Here is a 23,616-nt window from a genome sequence, read left to right on the forward strand (position 1 = left end):
GGCCCTCAGAAATACTGCATGAACATACACTTGTACCCATAAAAGGTCACACGGATCAATGACTCGGAACAATCACTCCTGATCTGAAGCACAATGCTCCCACAAAAAATGAGGCTGGAATTTTCCTTTTATATATTTGTTTTCATATTGCTCTTGTACTCCAATTTTTCAACTTTAAAATTGTTTTTACCCCCTCGTCCTACAAAGACGATATATTACAGTGAAGACAGACCATGGTTCTGCAATGTGTGCAAGACATCAAAACGTACAAGAAAGCTGTCAAAAATCTAAATAACGAAATAGAAGAAAACAAAAGTGAACAAACAGATTTACCAAAAAAAATCTTATGCATGATAACAAAAAATAGGCAGGCACAAAATTTCCTTTATCGAGATGTCATGATCTACAAAAACAATGTGTCCCAAAAAAATTGTTGCCGTATTTATGCTTGGTTCTTGTTTCTTTCCAAATGCATCAAGAATGAATGCAACACAAATACCAAAGAGGTATACAATATCAGTCGAGATCTCCAAGCTAAATCTTTAGATATCCCTTACTCAAGTTCTTCATCTCTGACCTTAAGTGGTATGTCCTGTAACTGTAATAGGAAGACAAGATTAAAAGACAAAAGTTGATGTTAAAAGGCAAACCATGTACAATAGCCAATAACCCAATAAAACAAATCTTGTAGTATCAAAACATTGAAAAGAGTGAGAATGTATTACCCACCAAAAATTGAACCCTTAAAATACAACCGTACAGAAAAAGCATCATGAGAAATGCCAGCAGTATATATGATTCAATAGCAGCTTAGAAAGCAGCACTTAGAATTGCAAAAAGAGGACAAAGGAAAGCACTTACAGTTTCCCTACATCAAGTCTATGAAAATGGTTCAAGGCTGATTTCCACAAATGAACATGGGTCTGGGATGTCAAACTTTGCCAAAACCTGTAGGAATCACATTTTAATTGTCGCTAGTCATTCATGAACTGGACAAATAGAGATTGTTCCATCCAAGCCAACATTGGATGAAAAATGCCAACTTATTAAAGGTGAGGAATTACCCTAATAGCTTAGGAAACATATATATTTCAAAGATATAGTAAGTCATTGTTAGGCAACCCCACCGTGGAAATGGACACAAGTTGCATAATGAAAGGACAAGAATAAGAGAAAACAAGACAATGGAATGCTAATGCCCTGAAATAAAAATTCATATTACAAAACCCTCACAAGCATATGGTGTATGAGTTCAACTAGCATCATTACGATGGATGATGATTATATTCAGATCCTCAATGTAAAACATTCCAAATTCAAGTGATGTTCCCATGTGAAACTAATTCTTAAATTTTGAGAGAGAATGTTTTAAAAGCAATCAACAATACAAACACCAAATTGAGCTATTATAAAAATAAACAAAAGTTTCATAAATATTACAAGTATGCCGTATACCCTATTCTCAATAATGATGGTTATATAGAATACACAGGCTCAGCAATAGGATTAGATTGCTCAGGCAGTTAAACGGTAGGAACCTACATTTAACATCACATACCGTACATAAACACAAAAAGATTAGGTCAGCAGGATATAAAACTGCAAGAACACCTCTGACCTATGTCACACGGACTCGGCTAGGGAGGTGCCGCACCCGAGTCGACACGCCCCGACACGGGTGCGGACACGGGTGCGGCCTCAGACACGGCCTGGACTCGGTCAACGCCGAGTCGGACTCGGTCAATGAGTCCAGGCCGAGTCCGTCTTAATTTTGGACTCGGTCAACATTGACCGAGTCCAAAAATGTCCATTTTTAGTACAAAAAAAATAAAAAAAAAAAGATCTTTTTATATATTTTTTAAATATATATATATATATATATATATATATATATATATATATAACATGAGTCTTAAACATTAGGCCCAGAAAAAAAATTATTCTTAAATATTATCATTTAATTCTCTCTCTCAATCTTAAAAGCTAATAAATTCTCATCCACGAGTACCAACACTTTTCATCCACCAAGTTCTCTCTCTTATAAAAGCTAATAAATTCTCATCCACGAGTAGCAACACTTTCTCATCCACCGAGATCTCTCTCTCTCTCTCTTTTTCAAATCTAGCTTTGAAAAATTAAAAGCTTTTAATGCTTTTAATTAATGTTATGAATTTTAGCAAAAGATATTTAATGCATTTACCAGAACATGCTTTTAGTTAATGCTTTTAATTAATACCTTGATGATGTTTTATTCCCATGGTAGCTAAGACTCGGCTGAGTCAATGATAAACTCAGCCTAGTTTGGTTCTAACACAGTTATACTACTATTTTAACTCAGTTAGTTCAGGATCTGAGACAACTTGGAAGAGTCACGAGCCGAGTCCAAAATTTATATAGACATATGCACACACTGGATATATATATATATATATATATATATATATATTTTTTTTTTTTTTTTTAAATATATATATATATATAGCCGAGTCCCCGTGTCCAAAAATTTTAAAATTGCGCCGCACCCGTGTCGCACCCGCACCCGCACCCATGTGACATAGCCTCTGACCAACACTAGACAATAAGAAATTAGACAGTCTGGTAAAAACAACCAATTGGGTATGAGATAAAAAATCTTATTATCTCAACATTCATGATAGGAGGTCAGGAAAGCAAACCCACAGTTGATAGAAACTAGATAAGATGTCTGAATGCATCACAATAATGTCATGGCATTCAGCATCACACCTGGACCAAAGAATTCCTTCATGCTGCATCTCTTTTAAACACAAGAGTCTCAAGAATATTTTAGCCAGCACATCAAAGTGATGAGCTCTGGCTTATAAATGTGAAACAATGAAAAGCAGGTGAAGATGTAGCTATTTCGTCAACCCCTCCACAGGCACATGGTGAGTCACTAGAATATGAGAACTGAAATATGAGGAACTAGAATATGAGAACTAGAAATATGGGCATTTCCAATACTTTTTGCAAATCCAACCATGTGGATGTGCTTAGCATAGTGAATTTGCTAGGAATCAACCATTGGATCGTGTATTTTCGATGAAAAAATGTGATTTTTGAATGCTTGAATATTTACGAAGATTATGAGCCATTGATTTTAAAGCCTTAAAACAATCTTGTGTATGCATCAAAATAGGATGATTCAATAGCTGGTTCTTATAAAACCAAGCATGTAGATCACATTCGTACGGTTAGATTCAAGAGAAAAAGAACAAAAAATCCATGAAAATCACGGTTCACACATTAGTTCTCATATTCTAGCGACTCGATGACCAATTATCCATAGGGATGAAGATCATAGCCATTGACATCTCACTTCTGGAATCATGAAGCCAAAGTACAATCTTAGTTGGAAGCAGAAATGCTCAAAGGTCCAAACACATTAAGGAATGAAGTAGCCTTTTCCAATCAATGTAAAATTTTTAAATTAGTTTCCAAAATCTAATTTAAGTTATGAATAATGACAGAACAGACTTACAACTATCACCGATCTGCACAACAAATAAAAAAGGACTTGGGAGAAAATGACTGTTCAGTCAATTTTCAAAGATTTAATTTTTTTAGCAACTATTTGCTATTTCCATTCCACTAATAAGACAATGTTGTAAAGTAAACAATTGAAATTTTTTTGAAGATTTTAACCAAACATAAATTATTGTAACCAATGGAACAGCACATGTTTGGTAGAAAAAGCATGACAAGAAATAGCAGAATCTGTCTTTAGCCCTCACAGGATCATTTAACAAAATCTAAGTACCTCAGGATGCACAATGCCAAATGCACCAACGTGCTTTCCTTTGAAGATGATGCTTGCTTGTCTGCCTGGAAAAAATTCTGGTTCCTGCCATAACAAATTAAAAAGGAGATGAGAACAAACAACACATTAACATGTTTATACAATAAAAGACAACCTATTCGAAAGGGTCAAGCTTTGTACCAATTACCAAAACAACATTTTATCAGGGCCAGTTACAGATATGCAAAGATAGTTACACATAGCTAACTTGAATAGCAATGAAACGACCCTCATACAAAGCTTCCTAGAAATTGAAGTTGCAGAAAAGCTAAACACATTAACCTGCAACCAAGAAGATGAGAACTATAACTTACAGAAGAGGGCTTTATATAGTAACCTGTCTCATCTCCAACTGGGACAAAAGGCACACCAACAATGTCCATGATCCTATCCACAAGACCATGAATAACCTGCAAATTATTAAATGTATATTAAGAAGCATATAGACTATATAAATCCTTTTGACATACTTGAGACATTCAGATTTTACCAAGGCAGGAAAAAGGTTAATGAGAGAGAGAGAGAGATCTGGTAATAATATTTATAAGAATTTGAAGCAATCGCCTTCAGTAACTGCTTTTGATGATTTTAGTTATTGTGTTTAACTGATTTTGGCATAAGATGTCAAAGGTAGAATACAACAAACTAAATACACAAGGCCACTGCCAACAAGAACAGGTACATGATCATTGTTGATGAAGAAACTCCACCTTGGGCATCTATCTCTCATTCTTATACTAAAATATGGCAAACATTAATTAAATAGACACAACCTAACAAAATAAGGTAACATTCTCCTCCCTCTTCTTTATGTACACAGTTTCCCTTATCTAAGAATACTTTCCCAACCAGTCCAATTTTTATCTACATCTTTTCCTACCATAATCTTTGATGCTCAATTAAAGGCTACAAGAGGAAAGTAGGGCTGTACTTCAAAGAAATTCTAATGCTGGAAAAGCTCTCTATTTTAAAGTTAAAAAATGCAAGAAATAAAGGTACCATTCAATAACTATGATGTCAAATATTACTTGACATTATCCTGCAACCCACCAACCGGACAACTCCCCCACCAAACCCAACACAAAAAAAACCCTACAAATCCCACATACTGAAAAGGCTATCACATTGTCCCAACTCCATGGTTCGGCTACATGAGTCCTATTTATCCATTCCTTCCTATGTGGAGCTACGACTTCGGTCACCTTGCAATCCTTCATATCACTTCTCACTGTCTTCAAGTATTCAAATGCAACTATGTTTTTTAGTGGTATTTCCGATGATCTAGGACATAAACTGTCTGGAAGCTACTCATTACTTGTGTGCCTATATAGACACACATATGCCTGCATGTGTACAGGCACGTTCCATGACCTAGTTTTTGAAAACTGACTTGTCATACAAAGTGTATCCGCATCGTGTCCAATTCCCGCACCCATATCCATGTGAAACAGACGATGGTGGTGAAGAAGGAATGATAGTGGTGGTGGTGGAATGGGAGAGGAGAGAGAAATATATTAAAAAAAAGTCTCCTTGTTTTTAAGAAAAAGTGATGGTTTCTAATCTTATTTATCAACACTTATTTACAAAAATAAAAATAGGACTGCCAAGCATGAAAATAATTAGTAAAATAAATATAAATTGAAGCCATTTATAAATACATCCAAACGGGAGGCTACTGATGAGACAGAAGTTATACAAGTATCCATAAGGCTTTTGGGAAATAAAAATGACAGACACCTTCCCAAACATGGGACCAGTCTCCAACTAGATTATCATAATGGAGAAAACCTACAAAGGCAAGGTCTAGCACACAATCACTGCAGTCATGCACAATGGCACACTACTGGACCTCTAAAGGTAAAGAGAACAGACAATATCTTATGTTCTGGGGTGACGTACCTCAAAACCAGAGTTAGCATTGAAATACATCGCAGCGAGATGGCGACGATTAACTGCACCAACATCTCTTTCATCATTAAGAAGCACAATATCGCCGACCTCAAAAATCTGTTAGAAATGTGACAGAATGAGGACTTGGTGCAAAAATCAAAGAAAGCTTAAGCAACTGATGAGGGCAATCAGAAAATGCCATATCAACAGAAAGTGTGCTATATCTTGTGGAAGACAGATGGTAATTATTTCTGTTCCAACAATAAGTTTCATTTCATTGTTTGTTAATATCATCAACATAAAGTGGCATTTATATACCACTACTACTAATCTTATTATCATTGCATAAATTTCTTCTTTTGAAGTTTTCTTTAACATGTAAATAGATTTAACTAGCTCGAATATCTTGCACGCTTATCCAGGGGTTGTAAAGTCTTAGGGTTGTCCCATGTACATATTTTGTTTAAGACCTGAATTTAAGAAAATTCTTCTTTACATTCATCTGGTGCAATTCAAGATCATGATATGAAATATTAAAAAGAAGTATGTGAATTGATGTAAATTTGGAGACTGATGTAGAGGTTCCATCAGGACCATTTCCTTCTTGCTGATTGTACCACTTGAGAGCTAGTTATGCCTTTTATTTTTTTACTTTTTGATATGCATTTAATTTTCATGTATAAATATGCTTACAACTTCCATCAGGTAAGTCAACCAAATTCCAAACTTTGTTTTACAAGATGAGTTAAGTGCACAATTCATAACATCTAACAAAGTGCATTAGGGAAGGTAATGGCACTAGAATATGAAATATCGAACAAGTCAATGTCATGTAAATAAATAGACAAAGTATTTGGCAAGGTTGTTAAATGCGATGAGGCGAAGCGAGGCGTTGAGCCTGCGCCTCGCCTCTGAGGCGTACGCCTCAGGTACTGAGGCGTACGCCTCTCACAACTGGTATGAAAGTGAAGCGGTGGGAGGGGAGGCAGGGAGCGGTGGTGGAGCAGCTGGCCGGCACCTGGCGGTGGATCCACCGGCACTTGGGGTTAGCACAGCCGACAAATCGGGCGGAGGAGGAAGACTTGGGGATGAAGGAAGGCTTCAGTAGGTGGATCCACCGGCAATTTGCGCATCACAGCACGCCTCAGTACCTTGAGCGTGCGCCTCGCCTCTGAGGCGTACGCTTCAGGTACTGAGGCGTACGCCTCTCACAACACTGGTATTTGGCATGCAAGTTGCAACGAATAGGTTTAGAGTTCAAAACCTATTGTTTCCAGCTTTGAAGCAATGTATTTTTCTGTAAACGAGTCAGCTTGAGCTCGGTTCGATAGATCCAGAGTTCAAATCCTATTACTTCTAGCTTTCAAACAATATTCCATTTATTTTTGTGTAAATTGAGATAGCTCAGGCTTTTCAAGTGCTCAAGCTCAGCTCTGCTTGCCATAAAAATAAGCCACGCATGAACACCTCAAGTTCGGCTAGCTCAGCTTGTTTACCAACCCTAACCACATACTCATGATGTTGACCCTAATATCCAACCCTCTCAAGAGGGGGAGAGGGGGCACATAAACATAATAAACCTGTCATTACATGCCAAGGAGGTGCAAGTAGAAAGCAGACTTATAGATGAGCAAGATGATAAAACTGTAACAAAGAAAAGCAACACAATGATATTGGATACTCATTAGTTATCATTTAATGGAGTTGAAGATTAATCTGTAATCAAATTTGAAGAACAGCATTGTGGAATTGGTTGCCATTTCCCATTAAATGAATAGAGTATGTTGAGTGATTGATGAGCAAGATAACAAAACTGTGATAAAGAAAGGTAACATAATGCTATTGGATACTTGTTACTTATCATGTAATGGAGTACCTTAATGGGCCTAGGGTGGTCTTTATTGTGTCCCATCGTTTTTAACAGCCCAGGCATTAAACTTGTCCGTACAACCTACAAATAAGTCATCATTAATATTTGAATAAATACTCAAACACAAAAGAACAGGCAAACATGTCATGCTAGGGAAAAGTACAACTAAAATAGCAATTCCTAACAACAGCAAATCCAAACGTTTCTGAAACATAGTTCATTTACTTTACCTAAAAAAGCATTTTTGCAAAGATGTTCAGAAAAAAATAATATTGTTGAATGATGAGAATTTATTTCATGCACAAGATCGGCACTTCCAGTTGCTTAGCACTACATTTACAAATCAAACCAAGTTACATGGTAGGTACTGCATTCTTTATGATGTCCATACTAAAGGTGATATCAGATAATCAGAACGCAAATATATAGTGCTTACAGTACAAAGCTTTTGTTTATGGATTACGTAATAAGCTGTCATATATTCCCTCCTCTAAGATATATAACTCCCTCTCTAGGGAGAACAGGGTCATAATCTAGCCTCTGTAGTCCTTAGAAGCCTCTTCTAAATGGCTTCCTAAATAATCTCCATAAATTTTCCATCTGAAATTTTTAGATTCTTAAGGTTTATTTTTTTGCTCATGTTATTTTCTCAAATTTTTGTTTTTCTTCCTTAAGTCCCCGCTTTTCTTCACATTTATGCAAACAACAACAACTACTACGCCTTCATCCCAAAACAATTGGGGTCGGCGATATGAACCAAAAAAGAAAATCATTCTGGGTCTTCCACATGAATCCTTTTTTAAAATATGTAATCTCATATAATATCTCATATGTAATCTCATATAATATCTCATAGACATGTAATGTTTTATCTCCTTTCTAGTTAGGATTTTTTGTTTAATTGATTCTAGTTAAAATACAACTAGAATTAACCAAACCAGTCCATCATTGGACTGATTTGGCCTTTACTTTTTTGACTAGTCAAAAAGGTACCTTTTTGACCAAGTCAAAAAGGTAAATCCAAAAAGAGTTGTTGGACTCCCCAACAGCTCTATTAGAGCCGTTGGAGAGTCCAACAGCTCTCTTAAGGCTTCTCTCTACCTCTCTATAAATATGGGGCTATTCCCCTTGTAAATACTTACTCTTGTTTTGGGTTTTTATCTCAAATCAATAAAATTGTTTATTTTTCATTTTTATACCCGTTTCGGGTTGTGTGTATTCTTAAGTTCTCTTTGTGAACCTTTGTGGTTCTTATGATGTATTTGTGAGAACTTGTTGAGAGACATTTGTTGTAGCGTATTTTTCACATTCTTACATGGTATCAGAGCCAGGTCGGTGGACGTGTATTGGGAAGCGTGCCATGCAACTACTCTTCAAGAAAGTGAAGTCTCTTTGAAGGAGTGCTCGTGTGTAGCCTTGAAGGGCGTGGAAGGCTACTTATTTTCGATCTTTGTGGTTAAAATATTCCTCTTCCCACTTGCTTTTCTTCTTCCCCTCTCGTTCCCAAGCTTGTAAAATGTATGACAATGATAATGTCACCATTAAGTCCATAAAACTCAATGATTCAAACTATGTAACATGGGCTTCAATCATGAAGCATCTTATTTGGGGAAAGGGTCTATGGGGCTTAGTTGATGGAACCGATAAGGAACCTAAACTAACGCTCACTAAAGAAGAAGGTGGAAGAGAAGTACCTCTTTCGGAGGTGGAAAAAACTAAGGCCATCTCCACATATGAAAAGGAATGGAAAGAATGGAGAATGGGTCACGCCTGTTAAAATGTACCTATTATATATATATATATATATATATATATATATATATATATATATATATATATATATATAAATTCTGTATATTACATCAATACCCGATAGGGGTATTTTTGTAATTTCACATAGTTGTTTTAGAAAACAACTATTTTTCTTTTTTGAATAAATGTAATTTTTATTTTTATTTTTTCAATTCTTTTTTTATTCTTTTTGAGGACCTAAAGGGGCTCCAACATAGAAGTCGTTGGAGCCCCCAACGGTCACAAATGTGACCGTTGGGGGCTCCCAACGACTCTATGGGAGCCCCCTTTTGGCTCTCCTTTTGAGGCCCTTTGGCCCTCCTTTTTCCTCCTCTTCCTCTTGTATAAATAGGGGTGACCCCCTTGTGTATTCTTATCTTGGAGAGCTTCTCTCTCTTTTCAATAAGAGGCTTTGTATATTGTTGCCTTCTTAAAGGCTTGTGCTTGTATTGTCCCTTCGTGGACTTGTGATATTTTCTCTTTTATTCATTGTTGTATGTGCTTGTATGCACTCTTTATGTTTCCGCAATATCTCATTACATGGTATCAGAGTCACTCGATTCTTGAAGGAAAGGTGTGGTTCGTGTATCTCATATTTTAGTGAACATCTTCTCACTTCTTGGCAACATCATGGAGACAAAGATTGATCTTTCTTTCAAGCTCAATGGAAAGAACTATATGATGTGGGCATCAGCAATGGAGAATAATCTCAAAGGAAAGAAGCTTTGAGGTTATGTCATGGGGACCGTTCCGGAACCTAAGCTTATGCTCACGAAGATAGAAGAAGATCAAGAAAAGGCTCTTGAAGGAGATGCTCGTCTCAAGGCCATTGAAAATCATCAAAAGGAAGTAGAAGATTGGGAAAGCAATCACGCAAAAATCCTTGCGTGGTTTATGAACAATGTGGAGCTTAAGGTATGTGCTAATATAGCTAAATTTCGTAGAGCCAATGAGGCTTGGTCCTTTATGAGGGGTATGTATACTCAAAAGGATCTTGCAAGAGCATACTTCTTGCAAGAAAAGATTAGAACCACTAAGCAAGGTGATTCTAGCATTCAAGACTACTATAGTGTCCTAAACCCACTATGGGATGAATTGGCTCTCTTGGAGCCAAAGTGGGTTTCTATGGAATATGTTGATTTAAGACAAAAACAAATGGAACAAGAGCGATTGTTTCAATTTCTTTTTGGGCTACGCCCCGAATTTGAGCAAGTGAGATCCTCACTTCTCCATAGATCTATTTTTCCTCCTATTGAGGATGCTATTGCCGAAATCACTCAAGAGCAGACAAGGCTTGGCATGAGTAAGCATGTTGATGAAGTCCTTGCCGTATCCAAACCGGGTAACAATGTTAGAACCTATAAGCCTCCCCATTTTGGGAAACAAGGGAACTACAATGGAGGAAGAAAAATGATTGTTTGTCATTATTGCAATGAGCTGGGTCACATTAGACCAGAGTTACCAGTCGAGGAAGCGGGAGCGGGAAGCGATACGGGAAGCGGGAGCGGGAAGCGAGGCACTTTCAAAAATTTAGGAAGCGGGGAAGCGTGGGACCACTTAGAAGAAAATTCCGAACCGTCTCGGAAACGACCTAGGAAGCGAACCGGAAGCGACCTAGGAAGCGAAGGGAAGCGAAAAAATGAAAAAAAATGGGGAAGCGAGGGGGAAGCGTGGGGGAAGCGCGCTTCCCATTTATGGGAAGCGCGTTTCCCATAAAAGGGGGACGCACTTCCCATAAAAGGGAAGCGCGCTTCCCAAAAAAGGGGGACGCTTCCCCTCACGCTTCGGAAGCGCGACGTTTCGCGCTTCCGAAGCGCGCTTCGGGGAAGCGCGCTTCCCCTTTTGCCTAGGCGCTTCTGGTAACTCTGCATTAGACCCGCTTGTCCAAAGCTTATGGGAACCTTCAAGCCTAAAGTAGCCTCTCTTGAAGAAACCAAAGAAGATGAAGGCAAAAACAATGACATTAAAGAAACTCTTGGACAAATATCTATGGCTCTCCAACAAATGCTAAAAGTTTCTTCCTCCACATCGGGTGCGGCCATTGCTTCAACATCATCACCCGGTACGTATTCTTGGATCCTTGATTCCGGAGCTTCTTTTCATATGACCCCTCATGAAAATGCACTTAGTGATGTTTGCATCAATTCAAAGGACTCTTGTGTCTCAACGGCCGATGGAACCTTTTTAAAAATTTCAAGTATTGGCTCTTTTAAAGATTCACAAAATTTTTGTGTTCCAAAAGTAAGAGTTGTTCCCAAATTAAATTTAAACCTTTTTCGGTTTCTCAAATTGCCGACCATGGATGTGAAATATCTTTCTCATCTAATGGTTGCTTTGTGCAGGATCTCCGGTCCGGGAAGCGGATTGGGCAAGGCCATAGAAAGGGAGACCTCTATTATATGGACCATCTTGATCTCCCTACAAACTTTTTTTGTTCTTATGTCTAAGAAAAAAATATGGAAACTTGGCATAAAAGACTTGGTCATCCAAGTTATTCCAAAATGTATCTCTTTCTTTTTGGAAACAAATTTTGTAAGGAAAAAGAAATTAATTGCAAAGATTGCATTTTTGGAAAAATGAAGTCTATTCCTTTTCCAACTAGATCTTTTTTCTCATCAAGGCCTTTTGAATTGGTGCATTCGGATGTTTGGGGTCCTTCTCCGGTTATGTCTAAAGGGGGCTATTCATATTATGTTACGTTTATTGATGACTTTACTCGGTATGTTTGGATTTATTTCCTTAGTCATAAGTCGGAAGTATTTACTTTCTTTAAAGATTTTCATAAAAAGGTTCAAAATCAATTTCAAAGTAACATAACTATTTTAAGATTCGATTCCGGTGGTGAATACTTATCTCACGAATTCCAAAACTATTTAAACCAAAAATGGCATTTGTCATCAAAAGTCATGTCCTAGGACTCCTCAACAAAATGGCCTAGCGGAAAGGAAACATAGGCACATTATAGAAACCGCTAGAACATTACTTGTGTCTAGAAATATTCCAAAAAAAAATTGGGCGGAAGCCGTTCTTACCTCCACCTATCTAATCAATAGAATGCCCTCTTCTAAGTTAAAAAATGCTTCTCCCTATGAGAAACTCTTTAAGTTTTCACCCGATTTTAATCGACTTCGTATTTTTTGTTGCAAATGTTTTGTCCTACTACATAAAAGGGATAAGTTATCTTCAAAAGCAATTGAATGTGTATTTTTTGGATATGGTGAAAATCAAAAAGGGTATAGATGTTATGATTTTAAGAATGATAAACTATATGTTTCAAAAGATGTAACATTTCTCGAAGAAGAAAACGGTTTTGATAAAATAGAAGAGACAAATGAAATCGATTATATATTCTTATATGATCTTATTGATGACATACAAGAAGATTCTCTTGAAAACATAGATGACACTCACGAGGTATCCCCTCTTGACATAACACTCTCAAATGATAGTAATTCAAATACAAATGTTCATGATAGTGATACCAATATAAATGTTTACTCAAGAAGAAATCAAGAAAAACCTATTAGTGCCCTCGAAAAATACTCTCAAATTTCCGAATCCATTGAGGAACCACAAGTTAGGCATTCTTCTAGAATATCAATACCCCCAAATAGGTTTGTATCCTATGATTCTTTAACTCCCAACTATCGGGCATGTTTGATAACTCTACATTCTTATTTTGAACCGGCTCACTATAATCAAGCTAAATCTATACCTCATTGGGTTGAAGCAATGCAAGTTGAACTAAATGCTTTAAAAAAGGCCAATACCTGGGAAGTAGTTGATCTACCCTCACACAAAAAACCTATTGGTTGTCGTTGGGTCTTCAAAGTTAAAACTAAAAGCGATGGCTCTTTAGAACGATATAAAGCCAGATTGGTTGCTAAGGGATACTCCCAAGAATATGGTATTGATTACGAAGAAACATTCGCCCCCGTAGCTCGTATGACTAGTGTCAGAACCTTAATAGCTGTCGCATCAACCAAAAAATGGCCTATTTATCAACTTGACGTAAAAAATGCTTTTTAAAATAGAAGTTTAAGTGAAGAAGTTTATATGGATCCACCACCCGGAATAAATATTAAGCAAGGTCAAACACTTTGGCTTTTAAAGGCATTATATGGTCTTAAACAAGCCCCTAAGGCTTGGTATGATCGTTTTAGTGATATCATGATAAAATTAGGATTTCATTCTTGTTATACTGACTGCTTTTTTTGTTAAAAATGCAGGTTCTAGTATCGTAATTTTGTTGCTTTATGTTGATGATATGATTATCACTGGAAATGATCAAAGTAGTATTATTAATGTTAAAAATATGTTGAAAGATAATTTTGATATGTCTGATTTAGGTCTTCTCAGATATTTTCTTGGAATTGAGGTTGCATATTCTCCTAGAGGATATATTTTGTCACAGATGAAGCTTGCTGCAGATATATTTTGTCACAGATGAAGCTTGCTGCAGATATATGTTCTAAGTCTGGGATTTCTGATGATAAGAAGGTAGAGACTCCCGAGGTTATTAATGCCAAATTGCGGTTAGAGGATGGGGTTCTTCTGGAAGATCCTACACCGTACAGACAACTCATTGGGTCTCTTACATATTTGACCATCACCAGACCAGATATCACTCATGCGGTTCACTCAGTCAGACAATTTCAGCATGCTCCTACAACCGTGCATATGAGTGTGGTTCTCCGAATCATCCGCTACATTCGGAATACCATCAATAAAGGGCTTTTTCTATCCTCCTCTTCCCCTTTGAATCTTCTTCCTTATACTGATGCAGATTGGGGAGGTAATCCCAATGATCGAGTCTCAACTACTGGTTTTTGTGTCTTTTTAGGGGACTCATTGATTGCCTGGCGATGCAAGAAGCACCAGAAAGTTTCACTATCATCCACTGAAGCTGAGTACCGGGCGATGGCAACCACAACAATGGAACTTGTATGGCTTCGCAGTTTGCTTAAAGATATGAGAGTTGATATTACTGAAGCCTCAAAGCTGTGTTGCGACAATAAGAGTGTCATCTATATTGCGAGCAATCATACTTTTCATGAACGTACGAAACATATCGAAATGGATTGCCACTATGTTCGTGACGAATTTTTACGAGGAACTATTGCTCTGCCATATGTCACTTCAGAATATCAGTTGGCAGACTTCTTCACTAAAGCTCTTCCGGCTCCTCACTTCATGTTTCTTCTTGGCAAACTTTCCGTCATTCCCCCGTAAAGTTTGAGGGGAGGTGTTAAAATGTACCTATTATATATATATATATATAAATTCTGTATATTACATCAATACCCGATAGGGATATTTTTGTAATTTCACATAGTTGTTTTAGAAAACAACTATTTTTCTTTTTTGAATAAATGTAATTTTTATTTTTATTTTTTCAATTCTTTTTTTATTCTTTTTGAGGACCTAAAGGGGCTCCAACATAGAAGTCGTTGGAGCCCCCAACGGTCACAAATGTGACCGTTGGGGGCTCCCAACGACTCTATGGGAGCCCCCTTTTGGCTCTCCTTTTGAGGCCCTTTGGCCCTCCTTTTTCCTCCTCTTCCTCTTGTATAAATAGGGGTGACCCCCTTGTGTATTCTTATCTTGGAGAGATTCTCTCTCTTTTCAATAAGAGGCTTTGTATATTGTTGCCTTCTTAAAGGCTTGTGCTTGTATTGTCCCTTCGTGGACTTGTGATATTTTCTCTTTTATTCATTGTTGTATGTGCTTGTATGCACTCTTTATATTTCCGCAATATCTCATTACAACGCCAAGATCATGTCTTGGCTAATTTCTAGTGTAGACATAAAGAAGTGTTCAAGTCTCGCAAAATTTGAACATGCTAATGATGCGTGGGAATATCTTAAGAGAATGTATTCTCTTAAAGATATTGCTCATATATGTAACTTACAAGAAAAGGTTCGGAATATGGTTCAAGGAGAGAGAAGTATTAGAGAATACTACAATAGCTTATCCGAACTATGGGAAGAGTTGGCTCTTCTTGAACCAAAGTGGCATTGTCCACAAGACATTGAGCTTCGCCAAAATCAAGTAAATGCGGAGCATTTTTTCAATTTATAAATGGGTTGAGACCCGAATTTGAATCAACCAAGTCCGCTCTTCTACATCGGGGAAATGTTCCCTCTATTGAAAATACCATTGAAGAGCTAAGTATGGAAGAAAATAGACTCAAGAAACGAGTCGACAAAAGCGATGATGATACAGTTTTAGCTGTATCTAGACCAGGTAATCACATTCGCACATACAAACCTCCATATATTGGGAGAATAAACAATGAAAGGCAAGGAGGCGATTTTGAAAGGAGAAAAGTTATTTGTTATTACTGTCATGAACCCGGACATGTTAAAACTTACTGTCCAAAGTTGAAAAAATCTTATAAGAAGAAGGTAGCTGTTGTTGAATCAAAAGAATCAAATGAGACATCCATTGGAAACATGTCCCTGTCTCAGCTGGTGGAGGCTCTACAACCTCTTCTTAAAGAAACTTTTCCCTCAGCTGGAGTTGCGATCTCTTCTGTTGGCACCTCTGATCCAGGTAAACCCCTATGGCTTCTTGACTCTGGTGCTTCTTTTCACATGACACCAAATTTAAAATTACTGTCGCATTGTTATGACTCAAGTGGATCGAGTGTTTTTACTGCGGATGGAACATCCCTTGAGATAAAAGGAATAGGAAATTTCGAAAATAACTCTCAAAACTCAAAAGGATTTTGTGTTCCAAAGATTAGATATATCCCCAAACTTAATCTAAATCTCTTATCTGTTTCTCAATTAACTGATCATGGGTGTAATGTTTCCTTCCCTTCTCATGATTGTCAAGTACAGGATTACCAGTCAGGGAAGCTGATTGGGGAAGGCCATAGAGAAGGAGGCTTATATTACATGGATTTTTTGGAATTACCCAAGAAAACATTATGCTGCAATGTTCAAAAAGTAGGCTTGGATCTTTTACACCAAAGATTTGGTCACCCTTGTATATCCAAGCTTCAGTACTTTCCAAACATGGAAAAATTTTGTAATTTTGAAACTTTCACTTGTGAAAAATGTATTCTTGGAAAAATGAAACGACTAGCATTTCAAGAAAGAACTTTTGTCTCCACTCGACCACTTGAATTAATTCACTCTGATGTTTGGGGTCCTGCACCAGTTACGTCAAAAGGTGGGTTTTTATACTATGTAATTTTCGTGGATGACTTTACACGATATACCTGGATTTACTTTCTCAAACACAAATTTGAAGTGTTCTCTTTTTTTCAAATATTTCATAATATGGTCAAAAATCAATTTAAGAATGATATTTCAATATTTCGCACTGATTCAGGGAGAGAATTTTTATCAACTGAATTTAAAGAATATTTGAACTCACATGGAATTTCACACCAAAAATCTTGTCCCTATACCCCTCAACAAAATGGGTTAGCTGAGAGAAAACACAGACACATTATAGAAACAACTAGAACACTACTTATCACACATCAAGTTCCTAAAGTTTTTTGGGTCGAAGCTATTTTAACTGTTGTGTATCTTATTAATAGGATGCCCTCATCCTCAATAAAGAATATTTCTCCTACTGAAAAGCTTTATAAACAAAAACCTGATTATTCTAGACTGAGAGTGTTTGGGTGCAAGTGCTTTGTTTTTACAGATAAGAATGATAAATTTTCTCCCCGTGCTATACCCTGTACTTTTTTAGGATATGCAAATAATCAAAAAGGATACAGATGTTTTGACCCTAAAAACAACAAGTTATATGTTTCAAGGAATGTATCCTTTCTAGAAAATGAAAGTTTTTTTGAAAACAAAAATTCTACTGAAATAGATGAGTATTCCTTCTTGTTAGATCTAGTACCAAAGGATAGTGAAAGAGAAATTGATCTAGATGATCAGATGGATGTGATTGATTCTGATCCTCATAGAAATAGTCAAGATTGTATTCAATACTCTAGACGAGGAAATTTAGAAAGACAGTGTGCCCTGGATAAATACACAAGGGAACATGAATCTGCCTCTTCATCTAGAAAATCCACTACGATCTCGAGGGTTTCTGCAAAGTTTGTGTCATATAAGTCTTTTTCACCAAAACATCAAGCCTTTATTGCTCTAATTCATTCCTATGAAGAACCTCCCAATTATGATATAGCCAAGGATCAACCAGAATGGGTCAAGGCTATGAAAGTCGAATTAGAAGCCTTAGAAAAAGCAAATACTTGGACCATTCAAGACCATCCTCCAAACAACAAGAAACCTATTGGTTGTCGCTGGGTGTACAAGGTGAAAACCAAGAGTGATGGCACTCTTGAAAGATTCAAGGCCCGGTTGGTAGCAAAAGGCTATTCTCAAGAATACGGAATAGACTATGAAGAGACCTTTGCCCCAGTAGCTAGAATGACCACTGTTAGAATCCTAATAGCTCTTGCATCAATAAAGGGATGGCATATCTTTCAAATGGATGTTAAAAATGTTTTTCTAAATGGAACTTTAGCTGAAGAAGTATACATGGACCCACCACCAGGAATGAATATACCTAAAGGGAAAACACTTCGCCTAAACAAGGCTTTATATGGTCTCAAGCAAGCTTCAAAAGCTTGGTATGATAAGTTTAGTAAGGTTATGCTTGATTTTGGTTTTCGATTTTGTCTTACTGATACAGCTTTGTTTGTTAAGAATTCTGATGCAGGTATTATCATCCTTCTACTCTATGTTGACGACATGATCATCACTGGAAGTGATAAACAGGGAGTTTATGATATTAAAAAATTTCTCAAAACACATTTTGAAATGAGTGATTTGGGTTTTTTGAAATATTTTCTTGGTATAAAAGTTGCCTACTCACCTAGAGGTTACTTACTAACTCAATCTAAGTTTGCATTAGATATTGTTGCCAGGTCAGGTATTTCAGATGAAAGACATGTTGATACTCCTGAGATTGTGAATGTCAAAATGAAGATTGATGATGGAGAGCAACTCGAGAATCCGACTTCGTATAGGCAACTTGTTGGGGCTCTATCGTATCTATCTATCACAAGACCTGACATTACACATGCGGTCCATACAGCCAGTCAATTTCAACATGCTCCAACTTCTGTTCATATGAGAGCAGTTTTGCGTATTATTAGATATATCAAAAATTCTATTTCTCGAGGATTATTTTTATCCGCTTCCTCTAACTTAGAATTGCTTGCTTATACTGATGCAGATTGGGGTGGTGATCCAAATGACCGCCACTCAACTACAGGTTTTTGTGTCTTTTTAGGGGAATCCTTGGTGTCTTGGCGATGTAAGAAGCAACAAAAGGTCTCTCTCTCATCAACTGAAGTTGAATATAGGGCAATGGCTACAACTACTATGGAATTAGTCTGACTTCGACGTCTACTTTCCGATATGGGAGTTAAAAGTACAAAAGCATCAAATCTGTGTTGTGACAACAAGAGCTCTATCTATATTGCAAGCAATCGGACATTTCATGAACGCACCAAGCATATAGAAATGGATTGCCATTATGTTCGAGAGGAATTTTTGCGTGGCACCATCAATCTTCCCTATGTTGCTTCAGAATATCAGCTGGCTGATTTCTTCACCAAGCCTCTCGCTGCTCCTAGGTTTCACTTTCTCTTAGGCAAACTTTCGGTTATCCAACCGTAAGTTTGAGGGAGAGTGTTAAAATATGTAATCTCATATAATATCTCATATGTAATCTCATAGACATGTAATGTTTTACCTCCTTTCTAGTTAGGATTTTTTGTTTAATTAATTCTAGTTAAAATACAACTAGAATTAGCCAAACCAGTCCATCATTGGAGTGATTTGGCCTTTACTTTTTTGACTAGTCAAAAAGGTACCTTTTTGACCAAGTCAAAAAGGTAAATCCAAAAAGAGTTGTTGGACTCCCCAACAGCTCTATTAGAGCCGTTGGAGAGTCCAACAGCTCTCTTAAGGCTTCTCTCTACCTCTCTATAAATATGGGGCTATTCCCCTTGTAAATACTTACTCTTGTTTTGGGTTTTTATCTCAAATCAATAAAATTGTTTATTTTTCATTTTTATACCCGTTTCGGGTTGTGTGTATTCTTAAGTTCTCTTTGTGAACCTTTGTGGTTCTTATGATGTATTTGTGAGAACTTATTGAGAGACATTTGTTGTAGCATATTTTTCACATTCTTACATCCTTCTCCTCCAATCATTTCTATCCAATGCCATGTCCTCGATGAGGTTCAAAGCATTCATATCCTTTCCTATCATCTTCATCCAAGTCTTCTTAGGCCTACACCGACCTCTTTTAACTAATATATTTTCCCATTTCTCCATCCTTCTAACTGGAGCATCATTAGGCCTTCGCCGAATATGTCCAAACCATCGTAAACGATTCTCTCTCATCCTATTTTCAATGGATGCAACGCCTACCTTCTTGCGTATCTCCTCGTTTCGAATCTTATCTTTTATTGTATTTTCACACATCCATCTAAGCATACGCATCTCAGCTACACTCATTTTTTTAATATGATGTCTCTTGGCAGCCCAACATTCCGTACCATATAGTAAAGTGGGCCTAATTGTCATCCTATAAAACTTTTCCTTCAACCGCAATGGCATTCTACGATCGCACAACACTCCAACTGCACTTTTCCATTTCATCCATCCAACCTTTATCCTATGATTTACATCTCCATCAATTTCTCCATATTTTTGAATGATAGATCCCAAATATTTGAAACAGTCATCCACCGGTATTTCTTGCTCACCAAGCTTCACTACACTCCCATCACTATTTCGTTGCTTACTAAACCGACATTCCATATATTTTGTCTTACTCTTACTCAACTTAAAACCTCTTGCTTCCAATGTTTGTCTCCATAATTCTAACTTAGCATTAACCCCAGCTCTAGACTCATCAATCAAAACAATATCATCAGCAAACAACATACACCACGGCAGATTTTCTTGAATTGATCTCGTAAGCTCATCCATCATTATAGCAAATAGGAAAGGGCTTAAAGGAAAATTGGTTGTCACCCCTCCACAAGTGCGGACATTGGTTACTACTCCTTCATACATATCTTTAATTATACTAATGTACTTGAGAGAAACACCTTTCTTCATCATTGTCCACCAGAGAACGTCTCTAGGTACTCTATCGTAAGCCTTCTCCAAATCAATAAAAACCATATGCAAATCTTTGTTTCTCTCTTTGTTTCTCTCTTTATTTCTCTCTATAAGTTGTCTAAAAAGATGTATAGCTTTCATAGTAGATCTTCCAGGCATAAAACCAAATTGATTCTCCGATATCATGACAACCTTCCTCAACCTAGACTCAATCACCTTCTCCCAAAGTTTCATAGTATGACTCATGAGTTTTATACCACGATAGTTTGTGCAATCTTGTATATCACCCTTATTCTTATATAGAGGCACCAAAGTACTCTTCCTCCACTCGTTAGGCATCTTATTTGTCCGCCAAATCCTATTAAAAAGATTTTTCAACCATTCTAAACCTTTCTCACCCAAGCATTTTCAAGCCTCGATAGGTATACCATCTGGGCCAACTGCCCTTCTTAATTTCATTTTCTTCAAAGCCTCTGCAATTTCTTTCTTTTGAATCTTGTGCATGAAGTCACAATTCATCTCATGAAAAGGAATAAAGAGGTCTCCTAGATCCTGAGCATGACTTTCATTAAATAGCTTATCAAAATAATCTTTTCATCTCTCCTTAATCTCCTCATCTTTCACTAAAACCCTTTGTGTTTCATCTTTCATACATCTAACCATACCCAGATCCCTCGATTTTCTATCTCTCATCTTTGCAAGCCTATAAATATCCTTCTCGCCCTCTTTGGTATCCAACTTGTCATAAACCTCCTTATATACCTTATCTCTCGCGTTTCAAACTACTTTTTTAGCTTCCTTCTTTGTTATCATATACTTCTCCAAATTCTCATTGTCACGACTCTTACTTAGATTTCTATAGCACTCTCTTTTAACCTTCATAGCTAATTTAACATTCTCATTCCACCATGATGTATCCTTACCTGGCGGTGCACCGCCTTTAGACTCGCCCAATACCTCCTTAGCCACCTTTCTCGTGCCACCCGCTATCTTATTCCACATTGATTCTGAATCCTCCTCGAGACACCAATCAGCTTCCTTAACTACCTTCTCTACAAACATTCTTTGTTTAGCTCCTTTCAGTGCCCACCGCTTAATTCTAGGATTTATCCTATGTCTATCTCTTTTGCGGCATTTTCTAATTCTAAGATCTAAAATTAAAACTCGATGTTGTTTAGCTACACTTTCTCCCGGTATAACCTTACAATCGATGCAACAACCCCTATCTCTCTTTCTAAGTAGGAAAAAATCTATCTGACTCGTATTAACCTCACTTTTAAATGTTACTAGGTGAGACTCCCTCTTCCTAAACCAAGTGTTTGCTAAGATCATATCATAGGACAAACCAAAATCTAAAATCCTTTCTCCACTTTCGTTTCTTTCTCCTATACCATAGCCTCCATGAATACTCTCAAATCCATCCCTACTAATGCCTACATGTCCATTCAGGTCATCGTTGATGAAAAGCTTTTCTCAATAAGATATCCCTTGTACTACTCCATCTAAATCTTCCCAAAATTGACGCTTAATGAAATCATCTAAACCTACTTGAGGGGCATAAACACTAATAATATTAATAATATCCGTACCTAATACTAATTTAATAAGTAAAATCCTAGCACCCTTTCTACGGACCTCAACTACATTATCTATAAACTCACGACCAATAACAATCCCTACTCCATTCCTATTCCTATTTATTCCTGTAAACCAAATCTTATATCCCCAAGGTTTTATCACTTTTGCTTTCTCACCTACCCATTTAGTCTCTTGTAGACATAAAATATCAATCTTTCTCCTACACATAACATCTACTAACTCTACCAACTTACCAGTTAAAGACCTTATGTTCTAAGTGGCTAACCTAATTTTATGGTCTTGAACTATCTTCTTTACCCCCACCCGTCCAACAAAGTGAGGGAACCCTTGCCTATTTGACACCACACCCAGTGTGTGGGGGTATGTTTTGTTTATATATGTGCATATATTGCATATATTATTTATATGAAAATAATATGTGTATCATAGGACTAAATTATGTAATATATATACTAGTGTGATATGGTCGATATTTTGAAAATATTGTGATAATATCGGTGATTCAAGGTCAGCCAATATTATCGGCAATATATCGTGATATTTTCAAAATAACACCAAAACTCAAAATATCGATCACAATATTTTTGGAAAAAAACTCATTTTTTTATATTTCAAGCTTACATTTCTATTTCTTGTTTTTTTTATATTTTAAAACTTGTTTCTTTATATTTTTGCAAGAAAAATAATGCAAGACTATTATTTTCTTATCTTTTCTATTATTATTTATATTTTTTCAATTTTTTAAACTCCTGAGATCTTCCCAAAAAAAACCAACTTTTGAAAACCTCTGCGAGAAAAAACCTAGCTGAGAAATTAACTTGAACGATTAAGTGATTATGATATATATATATATATATATATATATATATATATATATAAGTTTTATATATATAATAACCATATCATACATATAATATATGATACATGTATATCAAGTTTTTGTACAATATATATGTATAACCTATGTCACATGGGTGCGGGTGCGGGTGCGGGTGCGGGTGCGGGTGCGGGTGCGGGGATTCGGCACTTCCAAAAAACCCGGGTGCGGGGGTGCGGCAGGGGCAAAAATGTAAATATATATAGAAGGGGGGTTCGGGGGTTCCCCCGGCACGGGTCGGGGGTCCAGCTTTTTTTTGCTGGTGTGTTTGTTTGAAGACTTGTTACCCACGTTCTGCTTGTTGTGTACTTTGGCACAATGGGACAAAATTGATGAACCGAAAGGATTGGCAATCTGATTGACCCAGCCTTCTGTGTTCTGCTGATTGTCATGATTCAATCATGTCTGAAACTCCCTGGTCTTCACGAAAAAAAATATAAGCGAAAAGTTTGATGTGGTTTGTTGGAGAGAGAGTCTTCATGAGGCCTACGGCTCCACTGCCACGCCGCTGCCTAGGGTTCTTCAAATTTCATTTTATATACAGTTAACTGCACACAGATGACAGCTAAAAGAAATTTATTGGATTTGACATGTGGAAAAGAGAGGTCTACACAAGGCTACGGCTAGAGCACCCATCTCGTCAGGAGAAAAGT

The 23,616-nt window shown here is 36.9% G+C and overlaps 1 protein-coding gene across 3 annotated transcripts in view; it reads right to left on the reverse strand.

Moving 5' to 3' along the window:
- Positions 1-366: 366 nt before the first annotated feature.
- Positions 367-23,616, reverse strand: part of LOC149822918 (tRNA synthetase beta subunit family protein) — a 35,662-nt gene continuing 12,412 nt past the window's right edge. For 2 of the 3 annotated variants that reach the window (XM_089980173.1, XM_089980172.1), the window contains 6 exons: positions 7,584-7,658; positions 5,717-5,824; positions 4,132-4,227; positions 3,779-3,862; positions 862-948; positions 367-598 (listed from right to left, as the gene is read on the reverse strand). In XM_089980173.1, coding sequence (XP_089836299.1) covers positions 880-948; positions 3,779-3,862; positions 4,132-4,227; positions 5,717-5,824; positions 7,584-7,658 — 432 coding nt within the window. In that variant the 3' untranslated portion in view covers positions 367-598; positions 862-879. The remainder of the gene's footprint in view (positions 599-861; positions 949-3,778; positions 3,863-4,131; positions 4,228-5,716; positions 5,825-7,583; positions 7,659-23,616) is intronic. The other variant, XR_016425762.1, reaches the window with a different exon arrangement.

Source organism: Nuphar pumila, chromosome 11, assembly GCF_984573655.1.
Source record: "Nuphar pumila chromosome 11, dmNupPumi1.hap1.1, whole genome shotgun sequence".
Taxonomy (NCBI): domain Eukaryota; kingdom Viridiplantae; phylum Streptophyta; class Magnoliopsida; order Nymphaeales; family Nymphaeaceae; genus Nuphar; species Nuphar pumila.